Source organism: Desmodus rotundus, chromosome 1 (genome assembly GCF_022682495.2).
Source record: "Desmodus rotundus isolate HL8 chromosome 1, HLdesRot8A.1, whole genome shotgun sequence".
NCBI lineage: Eukaryota > Metazoa > Chordata > Mammalia > Chiroptera > Phyllostomidae > Desmodus > Desmodus rotundus.
Window position 1 is genome coordinate 2120312 of NC_071387.1, and position 13655 is coordinate 2133966.

Consider the following 13655-nt stretch of genomic DNA (forward strand, 5'->3'; position numbering starts at 1 on the left):
AGTCGGAGCAGGGGCGGTGTCTGGGGGAGCTTCTCGGCTGTCACAGCGATGCTGCGTGACAGCAGCCCCTTCCTCAGGCAGTGCCAACACGTTCTGTCCACAGCTCTCAGAGCAGGGCACGCCCGTCCCCTTCTGGCCCGGGTGACAGGCTGCAGAGGACAGTGGCTGGGCACCCAGCAAGGCCTGAACAGCGGCCACCCAGGCCCGCCTCCCTGGCAGACGTCTCCAGGCGATGCGCAGCTGCTCTGCAGTGTCCCCTGTGTGCGTGATGGACGGGGCTGGACACAGCGATCCACGGCCATCCCCAAGTCAGCAGGTAGCGGGGGGAAGGTCACCAGCACCCCAGTCATCAACCAAATAGCAGGCACCCCCCACCCCAGTCACTGGCGGGACGCCTCCGTGGGGCTACGTGGCCCCCACGCTGAGAACCACGCAGGGTGTTATGTCTGTCTCGTTGGTCAGCCTCCCTCTGCCTTTGGCTAGCAGGACAGCACACACCCTGCCACTGTCACCAGAACGTGGGGGTGATCGGTGTTCGCGGTGGGTTTTTATCACAGGGCTCACCCGGCCATGCAGACAGAGCAGAAGGTGCCGGCTGGGCAGGGGCCTCCTCTCCAGGGGTCTCCAGCCTCGTGTCCGGCCAGCTCCCCAGGCCACGCCGTCTACGCGGGGCCTGGAGGGGCGGCTCAGGTGGGTCGGGCACGTGGACCAACACCCTGGACCACCAGGGACCAGAGGATGAGTGTGGTCACTTGTCACACTCCAGGGAGGGAGGTGGACAACTGGAAACTGAAGAGATGACACCTGGGCCCCAGGGACAGCTGCCCGACTTTCCGGATTAAGGGCCGGGCATGAAACCCCACTCACGGCTGGGGCTCCGCTGCTGCCCCACTCTGCTGTCCACACGGCCCAGCGGCTGCCTCGGGAGGGCGGGTGCCCCACCAAGGAAGATGGGTCCTGAGGGTCAGCAGGCATGTCAAGGACAGTCACCCCAGCACAAGCCTGGGCCACACCAGCACCTCACACAGCCTCCCTTCCTAAAGGGCCCAGCAGACTGCCGTGGGTCAGCGCAGACCTCTGGTCTCTTCCCGGGTCCACAGGGTCACGGCGGGGCTGCTTCTCCCAGTTGTGGACCAGAGCGAATGACTCCTGAAAGAGGACCCCAAGTGCAAAGGGCGGAGGGTGCAGAGGCAGGGGGGGACACTGGGGAAGGCGCTCTGAAGCTGATGGGGCTCAAGGCCTGGGTGTCTCTCTCCCCGAAGGTCACCGGTCAGCTCCTCTGGTCCCAGGGGCCCTTTGAGGTGTGGGGAAGGTGCAGCTCTGCGCACGCCCGACTCTCCGCAGGGGAGCTGAGCTAACGGCTCTAGGAGAAGCCAGAAACCTTCCCCAAACGTTGAGCCCCACCCCCCACCTCATCTCAGAAACAGACCCCCAATTCAGGACACAGGCGGCTTCTGCGCAAACCGCGCATCACTCCCCACCACCTTTCCAGAGCTCAGATGGGCTGCGTGCGCTGCCTTCGGCCACAGGACAGGGACCTGGAGCGTTTTGGGGGACGTTTTGGAGGCTCGTGTTCACACTGCGCCATGTTTGCTGCCCGGAGCTCCGCCAGAGCCTGCTCAGGACACGTTTTGCTGGAACTCATTCCCCTCCTCACACTTACACTGTTTCAATCCTAACGGTGTCGTTCTCGTTCAGATTGTACCTGAGTCCTCACCTCCTCACTTCTTGACACACGCTCAGCAGCCTCGGGCGCCCACAGGCTGCCCGACCACTTCTGGGTGGAGCCACAGGTGTGCGGCCTGTACAGCCCCGCGGCAGAGGCCCCTGGGGCCACCCTGATGCCCGAGGGGTGCCCCTGGACCAAGGTCACGCCTGCCGTGTGCAGCCCACCTCCAGTGGTCTCTGTGCCGGGGCGCACAGGCCTGGCCACTTCCCTCAGCTGAGGCCTCCATTGTCCCCACGCCGCAGCCAGCTCCTCTGCCCAGGGTCCCATCCCGGGGTGCCGCTCACTGTGCCCACCGCTGCTCGCCCCCTCTGTGGGGGGCAGGCCTGAGCTGGGCTCCTGTCCCAGAGCTCTTCCCGGGCAGAGGTGCTCAGGCCAAGGGGACCCTATGCCGGCCACCGCTCAGTGCCACCCGGCCCCCAAGAACAGCAGCAACCTTTCAAACGTTCCCTGATAAGAGGAAGGGCCTTTTCCAATGTACTTTCTGCAAAGAACGGGAGCGAGCGAATACCGTATTCCGCCGTGCACAAAGCGCTCCCAGGTGAAACGCGTGCCCCCATTTTTGGCCCGAACTTCCAGGGAGAAATCGTTTGTTTCAATTTTTTAATTCAATCTTTTACTTATTTATATTTAGAAACGAGACCAATGATCGTATTCCAGGGTATGATTTTGCATACAGATGTCATTGCTTTCTGGAGTTACACTTTTAATGCATAAGCATAAGCAAAAGAGTTAAACACATTTATACGGATATGGAATTAGTACCACCCATGTATAACGAGCACTCTTATTTCTCTCTCAAAAATCTGGGCAAAACCGTGTCCGTGAGGCACGGGCAAATACGGCAGTCCTTCTCTCAGACCTCAGACGGGAGACGCCCTGCTTTCTGGGCCAACCCCGAGGAGACGTGGCCGCTGTCCGCGCTGACGAGCGCCGGCCCCTCCCGAGTGACTTCATCCGCAGAGGCTTATTCCCAGCTTCAGTTTAGAGTGCCACCTTCTATGCCAGCAACCTTAACGTCACCCTGCGCCCAGGAACGGGAAGTAATAAACGGGCAGAAATGCATTCCAGGGTGCTGAGAAACTGGCCCTCAAGAAATAAAACTGAATAGAGCTGTTAGGGATCCCTTCTGAGGTAAAAGATTTTAAAACTTGTACAGAAATAGAATTTGCAAGGATTGAATGGGGTTGGCGGTTCCTTGCACCTGGCTCGGGGTAGAATATGCATATGACGTCACTCGCATACATTAACATTCATGAATTCCCATTAGATACTTCACGAAGGTTAATCTTCTAATATGTGAAAGCAATGCTGCCTTGGCTGGTGGGGCTCAGCGGACTGGGTGTCGTCCTGCAAACCGAAAGGTCACTGGTTCGATTCCCAGTCAGGGCACATGCCTGGGTTGCAGGCCAGGTCCCCAGGAGGGGGCGCTCGAGAGGTGACCACACACTGATGTTTCTCCTTCTCTTTCTCCCTCCCTTCCCCTCTTTCTAAAAATAAATAAGTAAAATCTTTTAAAAAACAAATTAAAACAGTATAAAAGGAACAATGACACATCTCCTGGCCAGACCCCCCACCCAGGCCACTCCCCAGAGGAAACCCCAGTAATGGCTGCTCAGGCCCAAGCAGGACAGTGAGCGTTTGCTTCCCTGGGCCAGGCAGGGGGTCCCCTGCCCATGGGCCCCTCCCCAGATGCAGGCACACCTGGACGAGACTTCACCTGGAGCGGACAAGGACCTGCTCCGGTGGGCACGGCCCAACCTCATTCTCTCCGTCAGAGGCTCAGCAGTGCAGGACACCCCTCACATTTCACCGGCCCCACATGCCGGTCATTTGGGGGGGGGGGGTTGCTCTAACAAGGCAAGAACAGTCACTGCAGAGACCCACCTGGACAGGATGCGGGCACAGCCTCTGGGGCAGCTGGGGGGCCATCCTCACAGTGCCACCGGGCATTTCACATTCCACAGACAGGCCGGGCTCACCAGTGCCCCCGCCGGGGACGGTTACACCTCCTCCATGGGAAACGCGTCTTCCACTAGGAGTGTCATTGACCCCGTAAAGGAAAACAGAGCCCCCAGTGCCTCACTTTGAAACTCAGCCACTAAAGCGGTGAGCCCGCGTGAAATCTCAGAGCGGTGGAAGCTGCCCTGGGCCTCTCACCCCAAAGCCAGGAACCATGAAAAAAACCTGATAGATTTGGCTGCGTAACACATTGGAAACTTGCAGGTCGCCAAGAAAACAAGCAAAAAGGCAGGTCCCAATTAAAAAGAAAAGTGAGAAACTAGAAAATAAGTGGTTAGCACACGAGGGAGTGGTGGAGATGGGTTAATGTCCCTAACAGAAAAAAAAAACAAAAACCTCTAGGGTAAGAAAAAGACACACGGCCTGAAAAAAAAAATGCAAAACGTACAAAGAACACAGACAGGCAACTTTCCAAATGGCCGATGATAAAATGAAAACGCGTTCAGCATCGCCAGCAGAAATTAAAGGGCGTTCACCCGTGAGACTGCCAGGCGGGGCGGGGCGGCCGGCTCACGCTCATGGGTGGACAGCACATGGCCTGGCCTTGCTGGGGGGCATTCGAGCAGATCCCAGCCTGGCCTCTGGCCTCAGGGGTCCCTTCCAGGCTTCACCCTGAGGACATGCTCAGCCCTTCCGAGGACACGTCCTCACGGCCACCGCAGCACTCTAGTTAAAAACCTGACTGACCAGCATCTATCGTCCGTGTTCCCGGCTTGTTACGTGATTAATTAGATGCATTTTCCCAAACTTCTGGTAATGAATAGTGCTCGTAATAAGAAAATATTGCTTATTAAAGCAATTCACCAAAGCAATAAAACCACGTTTCAATGGGGTTCTCGACACTTGGCCCCCCAGCTCCCCAGGCTGACGGCGACCGGGGACTTCTCCACTCCCGGGCCCTGCAGCACGAAGCCTCCGGTTTCCCACCCTGTCAAACCACAGGCGTTTTCAAGATGGGAAATGAACACCCAGTTCACCTCCAAACCCGTCTGCATCGGGGCTGCAGAGGCAGGCCGTGGGGTGGACAGACGGACGGTGCGGGCGAGTCTTGCTCTTCCAGCAGTAGGGTGGTCCCAGCACCGGGAGCCGCACCCATGACACCACCGGCCTTGGGCGAAGATGTCCAGACGGTTTGAAAAGTAAAACTGGAAATTTCCCACATCACGCCTTCAGTGAGACCAGAAACAGAACAGGACTTCAGTCAGGGGCTGCGTCCCCAGGTGTTCCCCTCCCTCTTCCCAGACAGGCCAGATGCCCAGCCCAGGGGAGATGCTGGAGCCAGGCTGCAGGTGTACAGGGGAGACAGTCACGCTTTTCTCCCGCCCCCACCCCATCCTCCAGCACCCACACATTCTCCCTGGGGGCCAATGAGCAATCCTTGAGTGACTGAGGGAAGCTCTCCTGGGTCACGTTCTGGGCTTCTACTAAACACGAGGCTGGGACCCGGCTGGCCTTGCTTCCTGGGCCACCACCCAAAGGCGAAGGCAGCTGGAGGCCTGGGCAGTGGCCCGGAGGCAAAGCTGGCCCTGCGGCAGGCGCTGGGGAGGCCCCCCCGCTGCTTCCAGGGCAGGGAGGCTCAACCCGCTGTGTGCAGGCAACTTCAGCAGAGGAGGGAGAAGGTGCAGGCACGGTGCGGGGCACACAGGGGGCGCTGGACGTGCATAAGCTTCTGGGGTCACCGCAGCTCACAACCACAGTAACGACCCCCAGAATAAAGTAACCATCGGCACCCCCACCTGCGGCCCACTCTCCCGGCCTACACTGTCCCCTCTGGGTGGTGGGGAGGGCCGGCCGTCCCCGACTCCCAGCACTTGGCGCAGCCCCGGCGAAGGAGCAGTAAACAGTCCCCGAGGGTCCCTGCCTCTACAGGACCGGGTGGGGGTCAGACATCACACCAACAAATAATTCACCAAGGGCGCCAGGACCTTTCCGGGACCCCGTCCGGAGCGGGGAGGGTGGGGCATCCCCGGGCCTCCGCAGCGGCCGGCAGGTGGGCGCGCGCTCGCCGGGCGGGGGTCCGGCCGGGCCGCGCGCCTCCCCCGGAACTCGGCCGTGCCATTCCCATGATGCCCAGCCACCGGGCACGGCTTCCGGAGCGCGGCCGCCGCTCCCGCCGTTGCCGGTAGGTCCGGGGAGGGGGCGCCCGGGATCGCCCCGCCCCGCGCGCCCCGCCCTCTGCGCGTCCCCCGGCGCCGGGCGGGGGTGGGGAGCGGCGGCGGGGAGACGGCGGTCCCAGCCCCCTCCGCGCGGCCCGAGGGGCGGGACGCCGGGACCCCGCCGCCCCCGCGCGCCCCCCGCGCGCCGCTCCTCCCCCGGGACGCGGGGTGGGCGGGAGGGCCGGCGCCGGGCGAGGGGCCGGGTGGCCGGGCCGAGGTGAGCGCCGGGGCCGGAGCCGGAGGGCGGCGAGGCAGGCCGCGGACAGCGGCGCCGGGCCCCCGGGGAGGACGCGCGGGGCGGGGGCGCGCTCGGCCGCCGCCGGGGGCTGATACTGCCCCGGGCGGGGGTCGCGGCCCTGGAGGCAGCCCTTGGCCCCGCCTCCGCGCCTCGGGGCCCGCCGCGCGTCGGGCGTTCCTGGAAGCCCGCGGGGCGCGGGAAGAAGGGCGCACCCAGGTGAAGCGCAGGTGAGGGCCCGCGGGGCAGCTTCCGGCGAGCCAGGCGCTCCCGCCCTGGGAGCTCGGCGGAGGGCCTGGACCCCCCTTCCCCCGCGGAGGAGCAGTCCCGCGCGATGCAGCTTCCGGGAGGGTCACGGGCGCCCCGCCGGCCCTTGGCGCCCGCACCCTGGACCCCAGAAGCAACCCCGGCGGCGCAGGCTGCGCGGAGGCCTTCCCCCGTCCCTGCGGAAGGTGCTCGCACTTACGCGGCTGACGACCGGCCGAGCGCAGGGCTCAGCGCCTCTAGGCAGGGAGCCCCAGTGCGCGGGGTGAAAGGGCAGGGCGGGGTCAGCTGCGAAGGCCTCACTGGCCTTGGTCTCCGAGCTGCCTGTTGTGAGATCTGACCTTCTAGCCAGCGGGCGGGAATTCTGGCCCACGCCCACTTCAGGTTGGCCTGCTGGGCCTTCCCTAACCTCCGGGGTAGCCTCACCGGGGAGGTGACCACCGGGGTTGGACCGCTTTTGTTGATGTATATGAGGCATGACGTTTAGGGAGCCATTCCGTTCAGAATAAGCTGCGCTGGGTTTGTGCTCCCTGGAGGAACGTGTCCACACTGGGAGGACGTCCCGGAGCCTCCAGCTCTTCAGTTCTGGCACCACATGGCTTTGGGGTGCAGGGCTGGGCATCCTCACAGCCACCCTCCGACCCGGCTCTGGGCCCTCTGGTGCAGGGAGGCAGATGGACAGCCGAGCCGGCCTCAGCGCCCAGCTCTCCCCAAGTACAGTTTGGAGTGTGCCGGTGTGATTCGTCCGTGCGGTGGGTTGTTTCAAAGCCACGGGCTCACTGGAGACGCCCTCTGCATATTTCAGCCTCATTCCTGCACCGGGTAGTTTGACAGTTCAGGACACTGTTTGCTGGGACTCCAGGCTCCATCCACAGTCAGGTGGCACCCAGGGGACAGGCCGCTGGGTTTCTCCCCCAGCTTCGCTCTGCGGTGCAGCCTGGCACGTCTGGGTGGCCCCTGGGCCCGCTTCTAAGACCGTGTTTAACAAGTCAGTGTCCTTGGTTTGAACCCTTCACGCTCAGTCCTACGCAGACGTCTTGTAATCTCTCTGATTCTGACTAGTGACCACGGTGAGGTGGGCACAGGTCTCCGGCCAGTGAAAGCCCCCCCACCCCCCGTCTGTGGCTGTGACGTTGTGGGAGAGGTCGTGGGCTGTCGTGGGTCTGGGCACTGGTGGCTAGCTGCGTGCACTTCCACCCCCACCCTGCACTACCAGCCCTACGGACGGCCGGGTCGCTGTGAACTAGTGCTTAACTCTAGTAGGTCTCAGGGTGAGTTCTTCCGGAACTGCATTTTGAGCCCATAAGTTGATGCTGTTTCCTTCACAAAAATAAAAAAATGCTAGCTGCCACTTGGGCCTCTGAACTGGGCGTCTCTGCTTCCCGCTCCCCTGGCAGTACGCAGTCCAGTCTGAAAGTGCCCGCCAGGCAATGCGGACCTCGCACCCCCACGTGCCAGCGTCGGCTGCTCCATCGAAACTCTGAACCTGGACTTGAAGAGAGTTTCAAGTAAGTGCAAGAAGTTCTTGGACATCGTGCTTCTGCTTGTCAAGCACAGGTCAGCAGTGGCAGGCGGCCCTCTGGTTAATCATCGGTTGCACCTGTCCAGGCATGTCCATTAGGTGGCCGGGCCACACTTCCCTGGGGAGGCCCTGCCCTGCAGACGAGATTACGTGCCTGTCAGCACGGGAGCTGAGAAGGGCCAGTGTCGGAAGCAAAGCGGGTCCCGGGCTGGTTCCAGCCCACCCTTCAGGTCCTCAGGGTGGCAACGGCCCTGCCTGGCCCCATTTTGGGAGTGGAACTCAATTTGCCATTTCCATAAAGGCTGCCAGGCCTCGCCCTTGCACCCAGCGGCTTTGCGTTCCAGTTCTGGGGCTGGGAGGGGCCAGACACACGTGTCAGGAATTCACACTCGCCTGCTGTGTCGTGTGTTTTCCTAAATGACCAGCCGCAGTCCCCGTCACCACCCACGCTGAGCGGTGGCCCCGACCTTTGGGGTGGACGCTGTTTGCTGGTTGTTGTCCGTGTTCCCAGGACCTGCCCAGCAGTCCTGCCGACAAAGCCACAAGGGGTCTGAGACACAGAGACCGGGGTCACCACACAGGATGGAAAGGGCACGTGGCGGTGTTTGGGGCGACTTCTATGCTCGTTAGCCAAAAACAACGGCGCGGTTCCGCAAGGCTGTCTGGCAAACAGGCCCCTGACGTTTTTTAGGAACAAGCGACTCTATGAAGACGTTCGGGGAGGCGACTGCTGAGTTGCTCACTTCACGTAACGTTTTTCCTCAGGGGCTCCGTGCTGCTGCCAAGGATGACCCCCACCACGAGGTCCCTCTCACCGCCCCGGGGCCTGAAACCCCCGCTCTCTAACCTGCAGAGAAGTGCCTGCGGCCTTCACCTTGTTAGCGCCTGGGCAGCTGTTTGAGGTAAATAAAGCCTGTTCTCTTGCAGAGAACTTGGGGACCCACAGCCAGAGCAGGGACAGAAACGGCAGGGGTGGGCTCCCGTGAGTGCGGGCAGGCGGCACAGAGGTGCGTTCTTGTGGCATCATCACTGCGAGCTCGGCTCGGGCTCGAGACATGGGGTCGCGCAGCCTGAGTCCCGTGGCCCCCACTGGCCCAGGGCTGCAGGCACCCACTGTCCCCTCCTGCCAAGGTGTCTCACCACTGTGCTTTCCTCCCACAGGATGTGAAGGAGCGGGTGGACGGAGCCCGACCTCGGTGCGCCCCCCCGTCGCTAGAATGTTCCTCATGAACGCCCCTCCTGTGCTTGCTCTCCAGTCCACATGGGAGGCCTTCGGGCGGCCGGGGAGCTGTAGGTTTCCCGGGCGCTTCTCAGAGCCGGAGGGCACAGGGCAGGCGGCCGTGAGTGCCAGGGTGCAGATGGTCATCAGCACGCTCCAGGGGGGCCGGGCCACACGGGGCAGGAGCCAGGAGCGCGCCCTGCACGGAGGCCAGAGGGGCCGCGGGGCCCAGCCGGCCACCAGCCCTGCCTCGGCTGCCTGTGATCTTGCTGCTGACTTTGACCCCAAGGGGGAGGAGGATGCCGCAGACTCGGGTCCCCCAGTGCTGGACTCGGACAGCGATGACTCCGTGGACCGGGACATTGAGGAAGCCATCCAGGAGTACCTAAAGGCCAAGAGCGGGGCTGCCCAGCCCACGGCCGCCGATAGGGACAGTCCACGCAAGCCAGAGCCGCCTCAAAGCAGCGCCCCACCTGCCCTGTGTCCCCCCAAACTCGCACCTGGCTCAGGAGGTGCCCCTGACAGCCGTGTGGGAGCCAGCGAGGCCCCGGGCTCCGCCTCCCCGCTCAGCGTCAGTAGCGAGGATTCCTTCGAGCAGAGCATCCGGGCAGAAATAGAGCAGTTTCTGAACGAGAAAAGACAGCACGAGACCCCCAGACGGGACGCGCCTGTGGACAAAAAACCAGATCCTGGCGACAACTTGGCCAAACCTGCACTCAGGTCCTGCAAAGAGCCAGGTGTGAAGGCGCAGCGGCAGGAGCTGGCAGGCGCTTGCAAGGAGTTTGTCTTCCGGAAACCTCCCAGGTTGGCAAAAGCGACTGCACCGCCCAGAAGCCTCAGGTCTAAAGCTACCACCGAGCCCGAGAGCTTGGGCGGCCCAAAGCCGGCAGCACCCAGGCCGGCTGCCGCCTGCCGCACTGCAGAAGCCCAGAGTAAGGGCGGGGCCAAGAGGAACCCAGGCCCCGGGAGGCGGGGCCAGGGAGCCAAGAGCGCAGCCCTGGCTCCCGAGGCTTCCGACTCCAGCAGCGATGACGGCATCGAGGAGGCCATCCAGCTGTACCAGCTGGAGAAAAGAAAGGAGGCTAGTGGGGACCCGCTGGGGGAGGAGCCGCTGGAGCCCCCTGCCCGCGGCACGAGCCATGCCACGAAAAGTGCCTTGCCCGAAACCCACAGGAAAACGCCAGGCAAGAAGAAGCCAGTGGCCTTGAAGGCTGTGGACCTTGGCCCGGGTGGCCCTGACCCTGCCCATCCCTCCAAGCCCCCAAAGGAAACCAAAGCCCCTGCCCCCCCAGGAAACACAGCGGCCAAGAGCGAGCTTGTGGACGGGTCCTCGTGCCGGGCAGACACGTCTGCCGAGCTGATGTGCGCCGAGGCGATCCTGGACATTTCCAAAACCATCCTGCCAGCCCACGGGGAGGGTGGCGACAGACCCCTGTCCGCCAGCCCGCTCCCGCGTCCCCCCAGTGTGCCTTCCCGCCCCAGCGGGGACAGCAGCTCCGTGGACAGCGACGACAGCATAGAGCAGGAGATCCGGACGTTCTTGGCGCTGAAGGCGCAGTCGGGGAGTGTGCTGGCCAGGACGGACCCCTGCCCGCAGGCTGCACAGAGCCCGCTGCTGTCGCCTGGCCCCCACGGACAGGCCGGCTGCTCCAAGGCCCCCTCCTCTAAAACACTAGAAGCGTCCCTGAGCCGCAAAAGGAAACGCAGGGGAGGCAGCGCCACCATGTGGTCATCCACACCCAAGAAAGCCAGCCAGATGGCAAAGGAGGGTGCCCCGGACAGTGACCCCAGCCAGGGAAAAGCCAGCGAGACCCCTGGCAGGGAGGGCGAGGCCCGGGGGCAACCACTGCCCTGCAGGACAGTCGGGCTGGGTGATGAGCACGTGGCCCCAGACACGCGGGGTGGCATGTCACCAAGCCCCGGGAAGGCAGTCGAGGCAAGGAGTGTGGATGAGAAGGGGACCTCTGAGGACAAGAGCAGCTCACTGGACAGTGACGAGGACCTGGACACCGCCATCAAGGACTTGCTCCGATCCAAACGGAGGCTCAAGAAGCGGTATAGGGACCCCAGAGCGGCATGCAGGAAGAAAGTCAGGCTCAGCCCCACCGAGGCGCGGGCCCCAGGCCAGCAGGGTGGCCTCCAGAGAGGCTGGAAGGACAAAAGCCCACACTTGTTGAAAAGCTGCCTCTCGAAGTCCAAAAGGGACAGCAGGGACGACCCGTTGAGGAAACCTTCCAGCATCTTCTGCAGCGGGACAGAGAAAGCAAAGCCGGGCAGCACTGGGCCCATGGACACGCCCCCGGCCCTCCCGTCAGGGCGGAGAGCCTGCCGCGGGCGGGGGTGCCCCGGTGAGGCCGAGGCCGGCCACCTTCACGGTACAGCCCCTGGCCCCAGCTCACAGTCCGAGGACAGTAGTTCCGTGGACAGTGATGACAGCATCGAGCTGGAGATCAGGAAGTTTTTGGCCGAAAAGGCCAAGGAGTCTGTGAGCGGTTCAGAGGTTCGAGGAGGAGGTCCCACCGTGCTTGGGCCAGGGAGTGTGACCAGGCCAGAGCCACCAGGACAGAAGATGGCAGCCCCAGCCCTGGCCCTTCAGCCCGGCGTGTGCACGCGGAGCCAGAGGGGCAGGGGGACTCCTCAGCCAGCCGTGGGACCAAGGGGCGGCCCCCACGCAGAGCAGGCCTGCCTCCCCGCTGCCCTGTCCAGAGGCCAGCGGGCACCCCTCAGGAGCACCAGTGAGACTGTGTCTGCCAGAGGGCCCCCTGCAGGCAGGAGAAACCTTTATCCTCACAGAGACCAGAGCTCACAAGGAGCCGGACCTGCCCCCGGGGACAGCACTTTCGGTCAGCCGTCCAGTTGTGCGGAAGCGGGCACTGGAGCAGGAAGCCTCAGTGGGACCTTGCCCGTGACCTCGCGGAGCCGGGGCGCCCTGACTCGGAGCCCAGGAGCGGACAGGGAGGGAGGGCCCCAGGCCGGCCTCGCGCTCCCGTGGGGCGACTTCACCCGCCAGAGTCGGCTGCAGAGCACGTGGGCGCTGAGCTCTGAAGGCAGGGACACAGCATGGAAGGGCGGCCTGGGGAGCGAGAGGGAGAAGGCGGCAGAGGGCCAGGCCCGGGGGGCACCCAGCCTCACCACAGACCCCAAGAAGGGCCTGCCCTTCGCGGGCTTCTCGCCGCTGCGCTCTGCACAGTTATTCCACTTTGGGAACAGTGTGGCCTGGGGGGCCAAGCCAGCCGGTCTCTTCAGTCCCGGCCTGGGCCTGCCTCTGCAGGGCCCGTCCTTCTCAGCCTTTAGGGAGGCCCCGGCCGGCCCCAGCCCTGTGTTCGGGAGCTCACACCTGCTTGTGAAGAAAGAGGGCGGGTGCTGGCCCAGGAGGAAGGCTCCGGCCACACTCAGCTTCCACGACAGCAGGAACTCGGGTTCAGACGAGGACATTTTGGACCTGAGGTACGGACGGAGGGTGGACAGAGACATTGCCAAGGACCAGGAGGCCTGGGGCAGCGACGCCAGCGAGCTGAGCGACACCTCCGTGGAGGACGGCGGCCCCGTGGCCCCAGGCAAAGCCCTGAAGCTGTGAGCACGTGTGTGTGTGGATGGCGTGTGCGTGTGCCGTGGGCAGAGGGGGCCGGGAGCCCCTGTGACCACCCTGTACATATGTACACTAATGGGATCGATACCCCTATTTAACACACGTGTCCTGGTAAATATGAGTTTTGTAGCTTTTTTGTAAATTATTTAAAGTGCTGTAAAAACTATTTTTGCAGAATAGAGCTGTTTGATTTTGTAGGGCATCCCCGACGGCAGTTTCTGTGGCCTTCATAGAGCCTCCTGGGTCCCTCCCGGCACGGCCAGGCTTGGGGGACTCAGAGACTGGCACTCCGGGGTGACCGCAGTGGACATCCGGCTATGCTAAGGGGACGGCAATGACAGTGACGCCCCCGAGGTCTCCATCTGGAGGCTCCTGGACATCACTTGCTATAAGGGACCCTGGGCTGAGAGGCCGGGGCACGCCCACCGAACATGGCGGCCGGGCCTCCGGCCAGAGAGACATCAACGCACAAAGGCCAGCGAGCACGCAGGCCGCTCCAGCCCCCGGGGACCCACATTGTCTCATGTCCAGTCCTGTTCAGTGACTACATGGTTCTCACAGTTCAATAAACCTCTTTGTACACGGGAGCGCCTGGGTCCTCATTCTTAGCCACTGCCCTCCAAGGTAACAGGAAGCCTGTGCATCCTGAATGCCCGTGTCCAGCCCCCGTGGGCACCGAGGACAGAGCCCAGTACCCTCACCTCCTGTGGCAGGATGAGGGGGGCCGTGTGCAGTGCTGCAGCCGGGCTGCAGACAGGGTCCCGGCCCTCTCCCGGCACTCAGCATTCAGCTCAGGATGGCGAGGAGCATGGCGTCCTGGGCCTCGGCTCCGCGCCTCTCTGCAGGGGGCCTGTGGCTGCTGCAGACCCGGGAGGAACAGCTGTGTCCCACAGGGCTAGGCCCTGACCGGTCACCACGTTTG

The 13655-nt window shown here is 63.2% G+C and overlaps 1 protein-coding gene across 4 annotated transcripts; it reads left to right on the forward strand.

The window, feature by feature from the left end:
- The first annotated feature begins 5826 nt into the window (after positions 1-5826).
- Positions 5827-13320, forward strand: PPP1R26 (protein phosphatase 1 regulatory subunit 26). 4 transcript variants are annotated; one of them, XM_053919120.1, is made up of 4 exons: positions 5827-5870; positions 7801-7911; positions 8691-8827; positions 9087-13320. In XM_053919120.1, exon 4 carries the CDS (start codon positions 9143-9145, stop codon positions 12719-12721), a length of 3579 nt encoding a protein of 1192 aa, XP_053775095.1. In that variant the 5' UTR covers positions 5827-5870; positions 7801-7911; positions 8691-8827; positions 9087-9142; the 3' UTR covers positions 12722-13320. The 4 variants fall into 4 exon arrangements, with proteins under 4 accessions (XP_053775095.1, XP_053775097.1, XP_053775093.1 ...); XM_053919122.1 differs by lacking the exon at positions 5827-5870 and adding an exon at positions 5927-6121; XM_053919118.1 differs by lacking the exon at positions 5827-5870 and adding an exon at positions 6128-7674.
- Positions 13321-13655: the final 335 nt, after the last annotated feature.

Excerpts from the sequence above, each read along its gene's own strand:
- PPP1R26 (XM_053919120.1), top strand. The coding sequence starts at position 9,143 with ATGTTCCTCATGAACGCCCCTCCTGTGCTTGCTCTCCAGTCCACATGG.